Source organism: Felis catus, chromosome B4, assembly GCF_018350175.1.
Source record: "Felis catus isolate Fca126 chromosome B4, F.catus_Fca126_mat1.0, whole genome shotgun sequence".
Classification (NCBI taxonomy): Eukaryota; Metazoa; Chordata; class Mammalia; order Carnivora; family Felidae; genus Felis; species Felis catus.
The window spans coordinates 19327015-19348044 of record NC_058374.1 but is presented as its reverse complement, the minus strand read 5'-3'; the positions used below and the strand labels follow the sequence as shown (position 1 = coordinate 19348044).

The 21030-nt window shown below is 35.9% G+C and overlaps 1 protein-coding gene across 2 annotated transcripts in view; it reads right to left on the bottom strand.

The window, feature by feature from the left end:
* The window catches only part of PLXDC2 (plexin domain containing 2), a 448003-nt gene that overhangs the window by 64289 nt on the left and 362684 nt on the right, over nucleotides 1–21030 (bottom strand). For both annotated transcript variants that reach the window (XM_003988142.6, XM_019834014.2), the window contains exon 10: nucleotides 8256–8316. In XM_003988142.6, coding sequence (XP_003988191.2) covers nucleotides 8256–8316 — 61 coding nt within the window. The remainder of the gene's footprint in view (nucleotides 1–8255; nucleotides 8317–21030) is intronic.

Below are 21030 nucleotides of genomic sequence, written 5' to 3'. Positions count from 1 at the left end.
TCTTATAGAGAACAATATTTATAGATTTTAATAATTTACAAAGTATATAAAAGATGAGAAAAAATCGGATGTAACAAAGCATTCCCAGCTTCAGATATTTGGATTTCATCATTTCTGTTCTTAATCTTTCATACTACTATTCATCTTGCCCTAAATCTTATATCAATCTCTATATAAAAGACATGATGTCATGAGGGAGAAGTTCATACAAGAAGAAAAACATGTTCATACAGATAAGAATTAAAACATGCTTGGGTATGTGAAGAAGGCGCTTCAAACCAATAATGCCAAGTTCTAAAAATTTGGTAAAGTGCTCCATATTCCCTTATTGTTTCAAAACTAATCCACCATACATTGAATGAGTATTTAAATTTTTTGTTTTCTATTACAAAATATTCAAAATCACCCAAACAAAAGATTGGATGGCCCTCATGTAATCACTTAGCCTCTTTCTCCCTAGCAGAGCTAGACTGAAGACACCAGGAAAAGATACATATTTTATTTTTATTCATAGCCCACCAAAATAAATCCTACAACATTCACCAGCAACAATTTCCACCACCCAAACTTTTATGGTTTAGAAGCTGGTGTTTCTCTCTCAACCTCTTTGTTCTCCAAAGGACGTCAGCCCTCTGGTAGGGTCTCAAGTAGAAGATAATCAGTCTGCACATGGGTGGTACTCACCCCACTCTAGAAAATTATTATTAAAGAAATTCCTTTCTTCAACTTCTCTTGTCATTAATGAAATACAAGGCACTTATTACTAGTTCAGCAGGAGTTCCTGAGATGGCTTCCTCTTTTACAAAGGGTGAGGTACAGATTTGTTCTCCACTGCAATTCCCAATATCCTAGCGGTCATTCAATCTTCAACCGTCGGTTCCCACATCTTCTCAGCCCCAGTGACCTAATGATCTCCTTGCTAGCTCCACATCAGCTCTTGCCCCCACAGTCTGGCCCTCAGCTGCAGTTGGAGATGGTTGCGTTTTGAGATCGTAGATCCAGTTGTCCTCTTTCCAATCTCTCCGTGTATGTGCTCACTCAGATTCTGCTTCTCCTTTGACTATGCACAAAGTCCAGTCTCCTATTTTTGCATCACTTCAACCTCTCTTTTCAATTTCTTCACTTATCTTGCCCCGTTTTGTCTGTTCTCCCACAGCACCCTTTCAGAAAAAACCCCAATACTAAATGGAGTAAAAACCCTGCCTTTTCCTTGCCTGCAACAAAGCCATGAGCAGCTGGAGAACGATCACACAGCCTCTGACTGGGAGCTCCGTAAATTTACCTCCCGCCACCTCAGTAGGCCTTCCGTGCTGCCTGGCAACTCTGTCCTACTTTGCTGGTCTCTTCTCCCATTGTCCTCTGTATCAATTTCAAACCCACTCCACTCTACCAAAAACTATAATGCCAGTCCCAATCTTACTCCATGGGCTCACCTTTTATTTCTTTGATAGGAATCATAAGCAAGAATTCTCTACATTTCTTTACAAATCAGCATTCTTGCTCGAATCTGTACTGACCTACCCCTCTTCCTTTCTGTTATAATGGAAGAGGCTCAGTATTTATAGCTATTCTCTCAACCTCTACTGTGGCCCAACTCAGCCCACTTTTCTCAGGCATTGTGAACTTGCTCATTTAATACAATCCTTTCTCTTCAATGTTTACAATCTTGAGTTTTCCACTGCCTTGTTCCCATTAGAGTGTAAGCACACTCAAGCATGTCCAATCTTACTTTAAAAACTCAGTCCTCCTTCTCTACAACACACCCTGACATTTCCCCACTTTCCCTTCCATTCAGTCATCTTTCCAGAGAGATTGGTCTGTCCTGGTCTTCGCAGACTCCCACTTTCCCCACTTGTAAGAATCTTGTTTTTACTCAATACAACTTACTGGAAACTTCTCGTGCTGGTGGTCCTAATATCTTCTTATGCATGAAATTGTCTATATTCTTGATATCTCATAGCAAGGGGCACACCTGTCCACTTCCCAGGGTTCTGTGACATTTATCCTCGCCAGTCTTCTGAAAGGTTTCTAACAACTCCTTTATTTCCTTTTACTTCTGTCTCCCTGTCGTGTGTTGGTAGTTCTTATGGATCTTTCCTGACTAATCTCTTTGCTATATGCATTCTCACTAGCAATTTCCACCACACCCATGATTTCAATTCACATCTTTATATTAATTTACATAAATCCATACCAACATTACATACGTCTCTCTTGGATTTCTGACCCAAATATTCATCTATTGACTTAACATATGCATGTGGATATCACAGACATCTCCAACTCAATAAGACTGAAATGGAACTTGCCACATATTATTCTCCTCCTGTGTTTCTATTGTAAAAGAATACTATTAGTAAACACCCTGATATTTAAGGTAACATCCTGGAATTGTTTTGCTCAGACCACTAAAGGCAGACTATGGACTCTAGATGGTCTTCCTTCTATAAAACAAGGAGATTCTGGATAAAATACGAATTTTAAAGCATTACTAGGATTTGCAGGACACAAAGGAAATCTCCAAGAAAACCTTTCTATTGTCTCTCTCCCAAAACAAAATAAAGCAAAAGCTGTGTGCAATGGAGTAGGAGTAATATACATTAGACAAAGTAAAAGACTAGAATTTGCCTATAGGGCAAAACATGTCAAAAATAAAATATTTCTCCAAGGAGATCAAGTCTTGTGCCAGCAGTAGATGGGGGAGATAAATCTAAACCTCTCCTCACATATTAAATAGGGACATATGCTATCCCCTAAAACTCTCAGGTTCTCATCATCAAACATTCTTTGGTAGAAAGTACCATCTATTTAGGTCCTAGGGATTCCCATGGAATAAAATCGAATAAAAATGCAATTCTAACTAAAGGACACAAACAGAAACACAAAAAGAAGAAGCACACTCTGACAAAGTTAGCAAAAACAATGAGCAATGTATTTAAACTATGAAAATCTTTAGATATTGTGATCATCCAATAGAAGATAGACAAAAAATCATATATGAAATATTTTAAGGAATGAAAGGTAAAGTTTAAAAATTAACTAGTAATATAGACAATAAAAATGTCTTGGCAGATTTAATAAAATGTAAAATTTAAATTTTAGAAATGAAAAATACATTTTTTGCAATGACTACTTCAATGGATATGTTAAATAGTGGATCAAAAAAATGAAGACAGATTTAATAAACTGGCGAACTGATCTGAAGAAACTCCCCAGGATGCAACACAGAGAAATAAAAAGATAGATGATATAAAAGAAGAGGTTAAAAGATGTAAGGAAGTGATAAGAAGGTAACTCTATCTCCAAAGAGTTCAGAAGGTAAAAATAAAGAGGATGGAGAAAAGTCTGATTGAATAGTACTTAGTAAACTTGATACCTGATCGGTTAGAAAACACACATTCTTCTAGAGAACACGCAGATAATTTGTACAAATTGTCCATGTACTATTCCATGAACAAGTTCCAACCAATTTTAAAGAATCAGTATCATACAGAATATGCTTTCTGACAATAATTGAATCAGTAATTCGAGGTCAACAATAAAATAAATTTTAAAACTTTTCACAAATTGGAAATGTGCTATAATTCATAATTCAATGTAAATCCAATAAACATATTAACATGTTGATTGATTACAGATCTGGACATACTGAGTCTAAATTTATTTGAAGAACAAAAGTCCCCTAATAGTCAAAATACTTGTGAAGAAGAAAAAGTAAGACTTGTCCTATAGATAGCAAGATATCTATAAGATGATGATAATTAAGACACCGTGACATTAGTTAGGGTATTGACAAATTGAGGATTAGAAGAAGAGAGCCCAGAAACCAACTCCCTGGTTATGTAGAAACTAGGAAAGAGGTGGCTTGGCAAGAAATTGCCAAAAGGAAGGACTATTCAACACACAGTGCTTGAAATTATCTATAAAGGGGAAAGCTCCTCACAAAATTGGATTCCCATTGTATATCATACATAGATACCAATTCCAAATAGAATAAAGACTTTGATGTAAAAAAAGATAAAGCTTTAAGGTATTTAAGAGAAAAATGCATGAAAAATGACTATGAAATTTGGTAGGAGAGGGCTTTTTAAACAAGATACATATACCCAGACGATAAAATAAAAGACTGATTAATTTGACACCTTAGATTGAGAATAGATGTTAACTAAATAAAATAATGAAGAAAATGAAGAGAATCCAAAATCTGGGGACGATATATATACCTAGAGATACTAGCTAGAGCAGTAACACAGCAGAAATAAGTAAAAAGCTATAAAGAATAAGTAAAAAAGGAATAAAGTAAAAAGGTATAAAAAGTAATAAGCAAAATTCTTTTATTTATAGGTGGTAAGATTGTTTAAGTAGAGAGCCACCAAGAATCTTGATATGTATTTTTTAAATTAGTAAGATAATTTTATAAGGGGGCTATATATCAGATGTATTATGTCTGTTACATATAATCAATGGAGACCTATGGTCTAGAATAAAAAGAAAAAGATAACTACTCAATAGAAAAATGACAAAAAGACATGAACAGGAATTTCACAGAAGAGGAAAGACAGAAGAAGAAACACAGAAGCCAAAAAGAATATGAAAATAGATTCAACTTCGCTGATAATTGGTGAAAGACAAATGGAGTTCCCAATAAGATACCAAATTAGATAGCGAGTAGATCTGCAAAAATGAAGAAGTCCGACAAAATCAGGATCGTAGCGACCATGAAATAATGGGAACCTGTAAGAGTTCCAGCATTGTGCTGGTCGTGTACATGGACACACTGGAAAAAAAATTGGCATTATCTTTCAAATTTGAACATTTGTCTGACTCACATTCAGTGATTCCACTTTTGGGAACATTAGAGAAACTTGTGTACATTTGACTTAGGAGACACGCACAAGGTGCTTTTGTCAGAGGAAAAATCTTGAAACAAATGTCCATAAGACTGAGTGAAGAAAACATGATTGTGAGAATATAAGCTTCAGGAAGGCAGAATTTGGTGTTTTGTTTTGTCAGACTATTTTCTTACCATTCCATTCCAGTACCTAAAAAAGTGCCCGTGACATCATGGGCACCCAATAAATATTTGGTAAGTGAATGAATGACATATTAATACCATGGAATATATAGCTATAAAAGTGAATAGATCACCATCACGGGCACCAACAGGGATAAGTGTTATAAAACAAAATTCTGAGTGATAAGTTAAAGATTCCAAATAGCTTTATTTATTTTTAATAGGGAAGGGCACAGATGCAATGGAGCAGAACAGACAACCAGCTTCCTAGTCACGGATAATCTAGTTCATAAATTGGGTAGCATGATCCTGGGTATTCATTTTCTTACTGTTTTTCAAAGGTACATTAATGTTATAAAATGTTAAAAAGATATTCTAAAAGCAAAGGATAACAAGAATTTTAAAACACGTTCACGGTCCTCATTTCCATTCACCCAACCACCTTCGGATCCTTCCACCACCCCAGCTGTGGTCACCATGACCCTTCCCACTGATTTAGGCCAGATCATCAGCATATTTGGCTGGGTTATAGCTACAGTCAATTTATCGGCCTCCTGCTTCAAGTTATCATTCGCCCCATAGCTAGGGTGATTCTTCCAAAAAGGCCTGATTAAAATCCTTTCCCTTGCCATTATTTTTTAATGGAGGTATAATATATACATATAGCATTATATTAGTTTCAGGTGTAGACCATAATGATTTAATATTTCTATATGTTGTGAAATGATCACCACAATAAGGCTAGTTAACATCTGTTGCCACATATAATTACAAACTTTTGTTGTTGTTGTGATGAGAATTTTTAAGATTTATTCTCTTGGCATTTTCAAATGCTCAATAGAGTATTATTAACTGAAGTCACCATACTGTACATGACTTCCTCAGGGTGTATTTATTTTATAACTGGAAGTTTGTACCTTTTGGGCCCCTTCTCCAATTTCATCCACTCAACCATCAATCTGTTTTCTATCCATGATGGTTTTTTTTCCTTTGGTTTTTGTTTTGTTTTGATTCCACATATAAGTGAGATCATATAGTATTTGCCTTTTCTGACTTATTTCACTTAGCATAATGCCCTCAAGGTCCATCCATATTGTCACAGATGGCAAGATTTCCTTCTTTCTTTATGGCTAAATCATATTGCCGTGTGTGTGTGTGTGTGTGTGCGTGCGTGTGTGTGTGTGTGTGTGTGTGTGTGTATTCATACGTATATGCCACATTTTCTTTATCCATTCATCCACTGATGGACACTTAGGTTGTTTCCGTATCTTGGCTATTGTAAATAATGCTGCAATGAGCATGGGGTGCTATTATCTTTTTGAGTTAGTGTTTCCATTTTCTTTGGATAAATACCCAGAAGTGAAATTGCTGGATCACATGGTAGTTCTATTCTTAATTTTTTGAGGACCCTTCATAGTTCCCTTGCCTTTAGCATAAAGCCTAAACTCCTTCAACTTGTCATACTTGGGGGTCTGTTGACCTCGCCAATCTCATCTCTCACCACTCCTCTTCTTAGCTCTATTAACCTTCAGGCATCATCTTGAATATCTCCTCCTCAAGCAATCCTTCTCTTATGTTACTTAACAAGACCATGTCCTTACAGTTACTCTCTACCCAGGTCATTCTCTAAAAGCAGTCCTTGGTTCAGTGGTCTAACTACCTGTTGGACACACTTCTTCCATTTTTACATTATTGGTGCTTAGAACAGTACATAGTAAGTGCTCATATTAGGATTTGTACTTATGGAGTAAATTTATCTCATAGGATCAGAAAGATTTAACTCTAGTTTTAGGCACAGAAGATGGACTGCAGTTGGTAGCTTTGTTTATTCACCTGTAAAAGAAAGTTAGAATTGCTCACCATAATTAAATGTATGTAATTAATGTAATGTAAATGACAATTACATAATTGAAAGGAAACACTGGATATTAAAAAATGTACTTGACTCTGAGATACTTGGGAATAGGGGGTCATTTTTAAAATTTTTGTAATTTCAGTGCTCAGCACATTCCACAAAACATACTTAGGATATATTCAGGGGTGTTTAAAATAAGATGGATTCTTCCTATTTCCTTGGTTCATGGTGGGCAAGAAAAGTAAGATGCCTGAATTACACTTTTGATCTTTGCACAACTACAGCTATTCAACTGCCATGTTTTAATGGAGGCAAATGTGATTACATGAAAGAAACATCAGTTGGAAAATACAACTATGGCTCCAGGAATCTATTTTCATTTTGAATGATGTTGCTCTGTAAGTGAAGTGAAATAGATAGATTAGTGTATGTCACTATAATCCCCCAAATGAATGTCAAAGAGTTGATGAAGGCTGTGTTGGCAATACGGCACTTAAAATTCAAGTATATTCTCAAAGATGTTTGTTTCAGGATATTTATAAGACATCATTATAAAACCTTAATTTTTAAGAAAGGCTTTAGTAGCCATTGGTCCCCTAACAGTTTAAAGAGAGCACTTTGACATGATTTGCTTTCCTGAATGAGAAAACGTGTATAATTGCTAATAATCTTCATTCAAAATTCACACTCTAACACTTAACACAGGGAGAAAAAACAAGTACTTTTCTTTGTGAACTTGATAGGATATCTTTATAGGACCTGAAATGACAATGTAAATGCAATTCACTAGAAAATTATGAACAGGATAAAATTGTTTCTGCAATTGCATGCACTTGCTTGAATCGTTTCATTGCATCATTGTCTGTATCATGCTTGCCTTGGAGTTACTGTTTCCATGTTATACCATTTCCAACTTATATTACATCAATTTGCTGCAATCAGTCTTTTCCTCCATACCATCAGTTTTGTTATTTGAGCAAAAAAGATGAACAATGGCTTCCGAGATCTTAGAAAAGCTGCAAGTGTTTAAGAGAACTGCCTTTTGCTTGTGAGATTCAAATTCTGGTTCTATTTCCTAGCCACACACCTAACTCTGTTCCCTCAGGGCTTCCCTCCCCACCCCCTTCCCTCACCCCTCCCTCTTCTCCCCTTGGTAACATGGGGCCAATAACAGCTCCCAGGAAGGGAGCTCTCCCTTGTCACAGGAAGGGTAGGAGAATCAATCGAGATAATACATGTAAAGAGATAAGCCCAATGTGTGGCATATATTAAGGACCCAACAATTGCTGGATATCTTTGTTAAATTAGATGCCGTTTTCATTAAGATGTAGCGACCCTATAGGACAGCTTGGTCTCAGGAATCCTGTGGTTATAAAGCACATGTACCTCTTCAGGGCATCCACTGTCCACCCAGTCCTGCCGATGGCGGTCAAATCCACTGGAACATCTTTGGAGAGGACGCAGTGTTCAGAAAAGAAAATATGGGGTGCGGAGTGCAGGGCAGAAATTAAAAGAAAAAGATTGGCAAGTTAGTTAATTCTCCAATTTTCAGTTTAGCATTAACATGAACTTTCTTCTATAGAGCTGTTAACTGGAGTAGCAGTTAGGTATTTACAGGGTGGTGAGTAAGGACTCGTTCCTCAGGTAGTTGTGCAATTAGGATCACTCATGGCAGCAAATTACTCCACTGATGCCCACTACTCTGTGCAGAACACCTGGGTCCCAAGCAAAGGTAAAACCAATTGCTATTCTATGAGGTTAGTTTTCTTTTCACTCATATTTTCTTTTTCTCATCATCAAAACCAATGGTTATACACAAGTTTTTTGCAGGCATCATTTTTTTAGGATTTCAGGTCTTTTTATCTGTTTTCTCTAAAAAAGTTTTTTTTTTTTTAAATTTAAAACCCACAGTCATGCAAACTCTCTACTGTGCAGTAAAGGATTAACTCAGCAGGTTTGGGGTGTTGAAACTCTCACATTCCAAAGAAAGAACTGACCCTTGTCTGGCTCCTGGGAGAAAACCTCTAAGCCCTTGGAATATCCCACCTGATAAGAGTGTCTTTGTATATCGTGGGTCTTGGATTATGCAAGATAGTTTATTCTAACAATATGATTTGTGTCTGTTTTGATTCACCTGGAGACGGGGGCCATGCTGTATCAACATGACCTCGTGGAGGGGCTAGAGACTAGAGATGAGGATAGTCACAAAGAAATTCATACCTGCATGACCGACCTCTGTAAAAACCCTCGGCACCAAAGCATAGGTAGGCTTTCTTGGTTGGCAACACTTGGATGTGTGTTTTCACAAATTGCTGCTGGGGGAATTAAGTGCCTTCTGTGCAACTCCACTGGGAGAAGGCAACCAGAAGCTTGTCCCTGGTCTCTTGTGGACTCTACCCTATGTGTCTTTCACCTGTATTGATTTTAATCTGTATCCTTTTGTTATAACAAATGGGAACCTTGAATATAACAGCTCTTCAGAGTTTTGTGAGTCCTTCCATTGAATCAGTGGACCTGAATATGTTCTTGGGAACTCCTAAAAACACTCCAATTAGGTCTTCTCTAAAAGGTCGATTTCAGCAAGCACTGGGTTAATAAGATTTTGTTCACTCCTACTGTCTTCCTTGACTGGAATGATTTTCTGCCCTCTTTGTCCATTTGTTTTTTTTAAGACCCAGAAATTACTATGTGGTGCCCATTCTGATAAAGCTTCAAAATTGCTGTGATCACATTTTACTTTTATTATTTAACTTTTCCCCTTTATATAAAATTTCATGTGCTTATGTATTATTTACCAAACTTGATTGTGAACATTTGAAAGCTAGGATTGGTATCATATAAAATCATACCTACTATATCTAAAACATAATTTCTTTTCATATTAGAAATTCAAAGTATTTTTGCTAGTCTGTTAAAATTAAGGATTTGCATAACCCCTGAATTTCAATATCTATGTATACATTTATATATAATATATATGAATCCCTATTGATAAATATTAACATACATACTTATACATTTTTCAAAATAAATGGACAGCATTCAACTTTTGTCATATTTTCTTATAGTACTATTCTGCAACTTTTTTTTTCACTTGCTTTGCAATGAGTTCACATGATGACTTTTTCTAAGAATCCTTGCCAGAGATTATGTACCATGGCATGGATAAGCATAATTTAATTCAAGTGGAATGTGAAAACATCTCTGTCAACAAACAAGACCATATCTATCATTTTGCCCAGACACGATCCATTAGAGCTCAGCTATTTTACGCCTACCATCTGTGTTGAATAAGCTTAAGTGTGGAATCAACATCAGTGTGTGATCTGCCATCCCAAGTTTGAGAATCCCTTGTTGGTCAAGGCCATCTCCGGTTACCCAAAGAGACTTGACATTTGGAGTCTGTTTAATTCCAGACGAATTAGATAACTGTCCTTCTTCTCCTTTTTTCTTTCACGTTTGTTTAAATATTGAAACGCGTATTGACATTCTCTTTTGCAATGGGGATTATTGATTTTCTAAAAAAAACATATTTTGGGAGTCACCTGATCACAAGCCATTTTGAGAGCTATAAGTAAGCAAATGGAATAGATAATTTTTAAAATGTATTCACTTACCTATTCTAGATGTATTCAAAGCCAATGGGAATTAATAACTTTTACCTTATATATTAACTAGGCACTACCAGATCTTAAGTTACAGGTCAACTGAAATTTCATCTTAAGTAAGTAGCCCTTTAAATTGTTAAATTAATCCCAGGAAAAGTATAGGAACACTGCATTTTGCTTGATTTATTAACTAAGCCCCCAGTTATATTGTGTGAAATTAGGTCCTACTGAAAATATATGATTCAGTTAAGAAATTCATTCATTGATTCACAATTGATTCCCTATTAACTGATCTGCAGTTTACTAATTGCTAGGGTACGAAGGATTGAGAATGGCAAAACACAAAAACATTTGACTTGAAAAGCCCATGCAGTTTTGTAACTTGCAGTGCCTTAAAAATGAGCACAAATGGACGCTGACTTCTTAGTAGTTTGTCGAACCTAGTAATCTATATTGCATCCACAAACAATTATATAAACAAAAGGGTATATTATATGTGTATGTGGGCATGTGTGTGTTTGTTACAAATCACTAAGAAAACCACCCTTACATTATCTCTGAATTCTTAAAAAAAAGCCCAAAACCTACATATCCCTTTTAAGAACACCTTCCTCTCTCCACTGAGCCGCTGCGTTGTTTTTTCTAAAATCCAATGATATTAACCATATCATGCTCCAGCATATTGATTTCCTGACATTCTTAACAGTGTTCACAAAGAGGCTCTCTCCTACCCTGGAATCACCTGGAATTCCTGTTGAAAGCAAATTCCTCAATGTAGCAGAATAAGATTCTCTGGCAGTTTGGGTCCAGCAATTTTCATTGCAAATGAGCACCCCAGGTGATGCTTACTACACTGAAATTTCACAACCGTGGACTTCCTGTATGAAATGTTGATATGGTAGGCCCCTTCTTACCCTCCCGCCCATCCTCTACAACCTGTTCTCATGCCCCTTGGTGCCCCTGCCTGAATGTGCTGTGTTCTTTCATCGCTCTGCCTTTGAACATGTTATTACTTATGTCTGGAATACCTTCTTTGTCTCTAATTAGTAAATCCAATTCAACTTAAGCTTATCTCTTCTAAGAAGCATCTCCTTTTTTCCCACTCAGAAGAGTTAGCAACCCTTTCTCAGGGCCCTCCCCCAAAATCGAGAGCTAGTGTCTATTCTTACACTCCAGTTGGCTGCTTTTAGTTTATTAAAAAATTTTTTTTCAACGTTTATTTATTTTTGGGACAGAGAGAGACAGAGCATGAACGGGGGAGGGGCAGAGAGAGAGGGAGACACAGAATCTGAAACAGGCTCCAGGCTCTGAGCCATCAGCCCAGAGCCTGACGCGGGGCTCGAACTCACGGACCGCGAGATCGTGACCTGGCTGAGGTCGGACGCTTAACCGACTGCGCCACCCAGGCGCCCCTGTTTATTTTAGACTTCAGGGGTACATGGTTCAAAGAGGGGTTGGAGTCAAACTGCTTGAGTTAGAGTGGTGGCTTGGGCACAAAACAGGAATGAGACCTTAGGCAAGTTATTTTTCCTATCTAAGCTTGTTTCCTTATCTGCAAAATGAGGCAAGGGAGGTTACGTACGGGCTAAAAGTAGTGTTTGGTACATAGTCAACATTTAGCAAATATCAGCTGTTTTTAATCCCCCTATATGTTTTTGAAGTAAACATGCAGCAAGGTCGACAACTGTTGAAAACGAGTAAGTGGGATTCTCACTTTAGAGTCAGCATTTTGGAAAATGTTTAGGAGTTAATTCTGTGTCCCACATCAATGTGAAATGTGTTGTATACTTAAAGTCCTTCATCATCACCTTTGGGAATTAGTATTACAGAATCTTATGAGAGAACATCTAAGTTGCTCTCAAACATGGGTCAAATCTTTATCCAATATTTATAAATAGAGATGACGTGGTTTTGCAAATATTCCCCAAAAATTGATTTCAATAAAGTCTGAGCTCCTAACTATGATGGGTTTCCAATGTTTTTATTTTCAAGTTATTCCTCTCTTCTCAGCGTTACTTAATTCTAAAACAAATTGATAGAGACCTGCACTTCAAATTGATTGTACTATTCTCCACACAGTTTCAATGGGGTGGTGATTTCAAAGGACCCAGGAACCGTGTTAAGTGAACCCCATTAAATAAGGCAGCCTAGAAAACACACAATACTCTCCTGGCTTGGTAACCAATCAAGAGATTAAAGTGTAAATCTCATCTTTAATTCATCTCAGTTCTATAGAAAGGGTTTCAGAAATATGACTCATTTTGCAAGGCTAATACATTCAGGCGAAGGAAATAGAGTAAGTGTGAGAATGTATACAGAAAGGCTGAGAATGAAGCGCATCTCTTACTGCACAGTTAAACATGTGCCTTTTCACCACTGAGATGAAACATCTGCAAAAGAGAATTTAGGAAAGAAACTTCACAGAATCTTAAGACTTGGTTAGGAGTCACTTTCTAGATCAGGAGTCAGCGAATGTTCTCTTGAAAAAGCACCAGAGAGTAAATATGTTAGGCTTTGCAGGCTATATACAGTTTCTGTTTTACCAGCTTACCTCTGCCTTGTAGCTCCAAAGCATCCACAAATTCCTAAAGAATGGGTGTGGCTGTGTTCCAATAAAACTTTATTTATAAAAACAGGAAGTGGGTCAAATTTGGCCCGCTTTCTGCAGTTTGCTGGCCTCTGTTCTAGATTATTATATAAGAATAAGGATCTGTAAAATAAAGATCTGAAAACTAGAGCAAATGCCTCATCAAGGTGTCTCATGATTTAAAGGGTCCTTGCAGCTTTATGTGTATTTAACAGAGTGTGCTATCTTAATGGAAAATTCAATTGTACATTTAATAAATTTTCTTGCCACAGTCTTCAAAAGTGTAAAAAATGATCCTCCAGCCTCAAAACATGGAAAGTTGCTTTAAAAAAGCAGAAACATTTCAGCTTATAATTTCAGCTTATAATTATATGGTTATAACTAATAAGACACTTTATCATTAGATAAAATAGGTGATAGGTAGTATGGAGCTGTAAGAGATGGGGAAATTATTTTATTTTGAAATACTAAAAACTTTAATTGGAAAACTAGGTCATAAAATTGAAAATGTTGATTATAATAATTATTCTCAATTAAAAAATAGTAAAAAAATCATATTTTATATCCCATATGGGTCATTCTTGTCGTTCCCAATTGCCTCAAGCATGAGAGGGATGATTTCACTTCTAAAACCACTTCTCCTAAAATTGAGAAACCTGATCGTAAAATTTTCCAGAATTTTCATGCCTGAACCACTCATTGCATAGAGCTCTGGGAATGACAGATGAATCTAACTACACAGTAATCTATTACAGAGACAGTATTGTAAGGCAAATTATGAAATTTTACATCATTCTAATATGCAAGAATGTGGAGTTTGTTGTCCTTTAATAAAAGCTTTTGATATTAGGGGCAGCTCAGAACCATAATCCAATGCCAATAAGAATAGTGATCCGCAAAATGTAGACATTTTGTTTTGTAGAGGAGTTTCAGATGGAAAACTGGGTTCAAGTCCTGTCTAATATCTAATATCCATAATTTTGTCTTTCATACATGTGGCAGAGTAGGTGTTATCCAATGCTAAATTATCATTAATTTTATATCCCACCCCGTCTTTATTGGATATATATTTACTTACACCTATGTATTAATCAAATTGGAATCATAACATGTGATAGCTTGCTTTTCCACAGTAATAACAGAGTCTGGGCATTTTTCCATGTCTGTAAATATCCCTTGAGAGTTTATTTTTAATGACAGCATATACTCCATCATATAGTTTTATGAAAAATTTATTCAACCTACATATGAGAATACCCATGTCATTTTAAACCTTATAAAAATATTCATCATCATCCTTTCTGCAATTTGATAAATTAAAAATGATATATCTTACTTTAGTGAGCATTTCTTCCATTACAGGTGAGGATAAACTTTTAAAACATGTTTACTGGCTATATGTATTTCTAAATTTTTGAACAGTATATTCATTTATTTTCCCTATTTTATTTGATTATGTTATTCATTTTTTTTTACAGGATTTCTATGAACTGAGAGCAGTAAACTCTGTTAAATATATTGCCTGTCTGTTATTCACCTTCCTATTCTAAATATGATTTTTTTTTTTACAGGAAACAGTTTGTATTTTTACATTGCAATGTTTGCTTTTCAACCTTTCCTTGAGAGATTTCTTTCTTTGCTTTTAGGGTCAGAAAGGCCTTACTACTTTACTTGGCATTAAGTAAAGTTTGCCATACTCTCTTTTAGTTAGTCCATTATTTATTTCATTCCTTAGTTTTAGTTCTCTAATCTATTCTAAATTTATTTTGATACATGGTATAAAGAACCACATCCAAATATACAAATTTTATTAATACAGGTGGCTGAGAGTCCCAGGATCATTTGTTGACTAGATCTTTATCCATTGTTTGGAACTGCACATTTTCTCACATAATAAACTCATATGCTAATGTCTACTTCTGAAATGGTATACCTTTCCATCGATTGCTTTGTTCTTTCTTGTACAATTCCTATAATGATTTCATCATTATGGTTTTATATCATGATTAACACCTAGTAGTGTAATTCTTCCATCATTGATCTTATTTATATTATTTCTTGATTAGTTTCACTTATTTATTCTTCTCTGTGATTTTTACAATCACAGTCTCATATTCCAAATAACAGTCCTATTGTGAATTTGGAAGAATATGGAAATAACTGACATCTTACTACATTCTAGCTTTCCATCCATTAAAATGTTTTTTCAGGTGTTCTTTTAAGTGCCTCATCAAACTTATTTTTTTTCCTTATATAGGGACTACATATTAAATTTGTTAGTAATTATTTTATCTATTTTTGCTACTGTTAAAGGGCTTTAATCATTGCATTTTCTAAATGGTTATTTCTGACATGGAAAGTTATTGATTTCTGTGTACTTATTGTGTAACTGGTACCTTTATTTACAGATAATAATGTTGCTTCCCCTTTCCAATAGCCATGTCTTATATTTATGTTTCTTTTCTCTGTGCATTAACCAGAAATATAGAGTTCTATTACAAAATAGTAACAGTCACATCTTTGCTTTCTTCTTTATCTGAACTGGAATGTCTCTGGGCTTCAATGTTCAGTATATTTTTTTCATGGTTGTGAAATAATCTTTATTATTGTATTAATACTCATCCTTTATGTCAGTCTGTTTTTTTACTTAGGAAAGAAATGTTGGATTTTATCAAATATTTTTCCCATCATTTTCCAAGATGAGCAAATGATTTTTGCTACTAGTGCTATTAATTGCATTAATATATATCTTTGAACTATGGAATAAATTTATTATTTGGCTATGTTTTCATTATTTTAATTCTGTGGGTTTTGATTCTTGGGTTCTAAAATTCTGTACTCCTAAATAGTACAGAATATCTATGTATAATCTATAGCTAACATCACACATAATGATGAAAGCCTGAATGCTTTCTTCTCAAGATCAGAAACAACACAAAATGGTTACTCTCACCACTTCTAATCAACAATGCACTGTGCAGTTGAAGAGGCAAGGAGAAGTTAGTACGCTAGAAAGTGAAGCTTTGGGAGACTCTCAAATCGTAAATTGCTTCCTGCTTTGTGTGTTTCCTATAGAACTGCAAAGTAAAATGAGAAGTCAACTTGTAGCTTGATTAAGAGGCAAAAACAAGGCAGCCACCAGATTACAGAAGAATTAGTAAACGGCCGAGACTCATAACAATCCTCATTAGAGATACAAAGCAATATACATCATAATTTTGGAAAGTTTAAAAGTAATGCTTTTACTGAAGAATGACAAAATCCGCTAAATCCCAAAGGGTATCTTAGGGTTAAATGTGTAGAGTTAAATGGGTCAACTTTCTGAGCGGGGTGGAAGTTGCAGGCTACTGGAGGTATTCCTCTTTTTAAAACCCTGGGATTAGTACATATTACTAAATGAAAGCAGACATCGATAGTCCTAGAGCATCTGTCCACATGGTCAGTTTCAGAAGCCTGCTCTAGGATTTGAAGAGGAGAGTAGCCAGTGGGGTTTCCTTGGTGTTTTCCCTTCTATGAGATCTAACCCAGGCTGCTTCCTGAGGGAAGTGCCTGGTTCCTTTTCCCAAGCGCAATCAAGGTTAGAGCACCTTGCCTGATGACACATTTGTTATCCAGTAAAGGTTACACAGTTAAAGATGAAGTCTTCAGTTTACCAGGGGTTATTGACATTTAAGATCAAATTTGTTATCCCAGCACACCATGAAGGCAATATTTCTTCATTGATTGATCTTAAATACGGCTTTGGCAATTAATCTGAGTCTGGCCAAAAACACGTTTTAACAGTTTGGCTCCTTATTTATGAAAGATTTTCAACTCCTTTGGAAATACCATCACTCTTTAAAGAAGATAAATGATAATCTGAGGCTGAGAAATGGTAATTGAAGGAAGGCTATTAAGACAAATAGTTTCAATTTGTTTCCTCAAATGACATATGCACGAATAAGGTGTCATGTGATTTTTATTTTAGAAAAGAAAGATTGTATTTCTTGGTAATTATTTCCAACCGTGAAATCAATAATTTTACAGCTTTTAGAATGTACGTATTCCATTTAAAAAAACAATGGTATATTCCACCCAACTAAATGTGCAACCTTGGGATCTTGTATCTGGACATCATACTAGCACATCCTGAAAAAACTGGGAGCACAGCACATTGTATCACATTAGAAACGAGAACTTCCTTTGCCTTACTAAACTCTCTTTCCGAATCCTGGCGCTAAGAGCAATGGAGTCTCTCGACTTGAATATTAATAATTAATAACTTGATTAATCATTTTCAATGTGCTGAGACACTGCCAGAAAAAAACCCCAGCAACATCGTTTCATTTAAAATGGCTATAATGGGGAAAAACAGGGGAGGAAAGTTGAGGTTACCGACAGTGTCGGAGCAAGTTAATAGTTGACATGTTTTCACACACTGTCAGGTACTCACCCTAACCTGGCAATACTCCTCACAATGACTTGCATTTGAATACTGCAAAAAGTTATGGTTATATTATTTAGTGGAAAGAGCACGAGTTTTAGAACCGCATACACAAAACTGGCTTCAGGGCTTGACTCTGACCTTGACTGTGAGCCATGGCAAGTAATTCCCAGAGATTTGGTTGCTGTAAAATCAACCTTCCTTGTGTTTCAGCAAGAATTAAATGGGATAATATGGATGAGGCACTCTTCTGGTGTTTGACATAGCAGGTGCCTAAAAAACGTAAGCTATTTTATGCTTTTTTTTTTTACCCTCCATGGAACCTAGCCCTGGTCAAAAGTGTTTATTGGGAAAGAAAAAAAGACACTGTAATCTAATATATAATTGAAAATCTATAGGATATTCTCCAAGTCCTGACCCAGCTTCTTTAGCCACTTCTTTTTTAGCTTCTTAAAAAAAAAAAAAAGAGGAGAAATCCCTTCAGGATGCACGAATTTTTTCAGAATTTAAAATTCCTTGCCAAACATTCAACTTTGCTATCTTGGTACAACAGAAGTGAGAGCTGAATCTTGAGGGAAAGAAGAAAAGCTTGCTCCTCCTGGCTGTGAGCCACTGAAGCCAATAGTCACAAATAAAACTCCTGGATGTTTCAAGGATTCCAATTTTTGACGCCCTTTTAAAAATCTTCTTGACTTCATACCAAATGTTATACTTAAATGGCACTTTCAAATGCATAAAAGTGGACAGAAAGCAGTGACTTTTACTTTGTTGTTGGCTCGGGAAAAGGAACATAAAGTCTTGGGGGCTTAGGCGTGCTGTGCCTCTGTGAAATGCTATCCTTTCGCCAACAAATTTTTGTTTTTTCAACGTTTATTTATTTTTGGGACAGAGAGAGACAGAGCATGAACGGGCGAGGGGCAGAGAGAGAGGGAGACACAGAATCGGAAACAGGCTCCAGGCTCTGAGCCATCAGCCCAGAGCCTGATGCGGGGCTCGAACTCACGGACCGCGAGATCGTGACCTGGTTGAAGTCGGACGCTTAACCGACTGCGCCACCCAGGCGCCCCTCGCCAACAAATTTTTATTCCATGGTGCTCAGATTAATGGCCTCCTGGTCTTTCAGAGTTGTCTGTCTTCCTTAGGAACATCAACGATGCATGAATCAAGTCACCAATGTTCTGGCAAGATAGCAAAATTAGACTCTGGCAAAAGGAACTAGAAATCCCATTGATGAGCCAATTGACTCATTAAAAAAAAAGAATGAAAGAAAAAAAAGGTCTTTATCCTAATTTAACTTTTGATATATAAATAGCTTCAGAATTTTACTTAGGATGCTAAAATTTGCAGAGAGGTGGGATAAAGGTGGTATTTCTACTTTCTCAGAACCATAGCATGAACTTTACCCCCATTCTGAACCATAAACACTTAGGAAAGGACTATAACAGATACAAGAGACCATTCTGTTTGTCACCATTTCTTCAGAAAGAGTAACCAATAAACTGATCCAAATACATGCCCTTCTCTCTCTCATATTCTCTCTCTCTCTTTCATTGCATAAGAGATAAAGTGTTTCTAATCACAGTGGATTTGGGTCCTTGCAAACGACCTGTAGAAAGGACGGTTGCATTAGGAAGGTTAGCATTTCTAAGTAGAAAAACCTGCATTAATCACAGATTTTCAAGTTCTGCTCAGAGTCCAGGGTTCAGTGTTGCAGAGGGCTGCACTGTCTGATGTCACGGGTGAGAAGGAGTTGGGAAGGCACGGCTGTGAAACCCCTACCAGATATAATTTAATCTGTTTTGTCTTTGGAGTTTTCATTTTTCAAAAATGTTTCTCCTGCTTGAGAAGAAAAAGGTTGAAAATAATTTTATTTAATCATTTGTATACCTCACCCCATTAATTAATCTAGGCTTGTTATCACTGTGTTTTACAATGTAATTAAATCTTTCAGACAAGTACTGTGAGCTCATGTAAAATATGATAACATAACATTGACAGGAACTCCAGAGAAGCAATTTTTTTCTTTTTCTCTCTGTATGCCTCTAAAAGATGTAATTTAAGGCATCATAATATCAGATGATAGTGCCTGAGTGAGTCTTATAATGACCAGCAGAACACTGTTTCTTAAAAGGTATTTGTTTAATGATTTTTGGATAATGCACTTTTACTCTTCAAAAAATATTATATTTGTGAGATAACTTTTCCAGGATCTGAGCTAAATTAGAATAGCTTTTATACACCTGTAGTGGTCCAAATTCATTAATTTATATTAATCAGTCAACCTTGAAAAGTGTCATTGTTCCATTTCATCTATTTATTTTGGTTAAAGAACATTATATTTCTCCATTCATATATTCAGCTCATGGTAAATTCAGTATCATCCTCTAAAGTCTTAAGTGTGATTATTCCAAGTAAAAGTAAATTGATTTGGTGGAAACACTTGAATACTTCTAGGGTTTGCCGCAATATTATACAAGATGGGTTTTCTTATTATTTTAAAAGTACATTTGAAAAAAAGTACATGTGAGAGAATTTTGAAAGATGTATGTATATATATGTTATATAAAATACTATGTATATGTTAAGCAGAGGCTTTTAGCATACAGAACTTTGTTTTCTTTTAAAATTTTTTGTTATTCTCTCCTCATTATAAATCTGTGAGCTCACCTGGAAAGGTCTGTTTCTAAGATTGCACTTGGTCCTTCTAGATTACCAACAATGTATTAGTAAATTCATTCCACTTTAGGGAATGATTCCAGTCATAAAACAGTGTGCTGCTTCCTTATTTCCTTGCTTTATTCTACATCAGATTTGCCAGGCATATAAAATATCAAATTACTAAATGCTAATTCTATTAGAGTTTTATGCAGCTCATGTGTACAAATGTTCTACGTCTTATTAAAGGCAGCAAAAAAAGAAGGATTTTAAGAATTTGGGTGTGAAGCAATTTTCTGCTTCATAAAATACAGTTAGTGTCACCTTATGTTAACAGAAATATTCTTGGATACGTAGTTTTTTCTCCTTCAGATTTGCTTTTAATGAAACTGACAGTATTTCAGAGCACACCCCTTTAAGCCCGATAAAAAATATTTATGGCAAAAACTATACAAACATACACAGAATGGATATCTAGACCTGAATCTTCATCTTCTTCTTCCAGATCACATACCCATCAATTCGATGTCTTTAAAAAATTTTTTTAATGTTTATTTATTTTTGAGACAGAGGGAGACGCAGCACAAGTGGGGGAGGGGCAGAGAGAGAGAGGGAGACAGAATCCAAAACAGGCTCCAGGCTCTGAACTGTCAGCACAGAGCCTGATGTGGGGCTCGAACCCATGAACTGTGAGACCATGACCTGAGCTGAAGTCAGATGCTTAACCGACTGAGCCACCCAGGTGCCCCAATTCAATGTCTTAAAAATCTTTTTTAATATTCATTTTAAAACACTAGGATGTTAGTTTGACCTGGTCCTTTATTTCCTGCCCGTGTTTCCTTAGGTGATAATCATTAGAATTATCTCATTTATCTCAGTGTCGCTGTT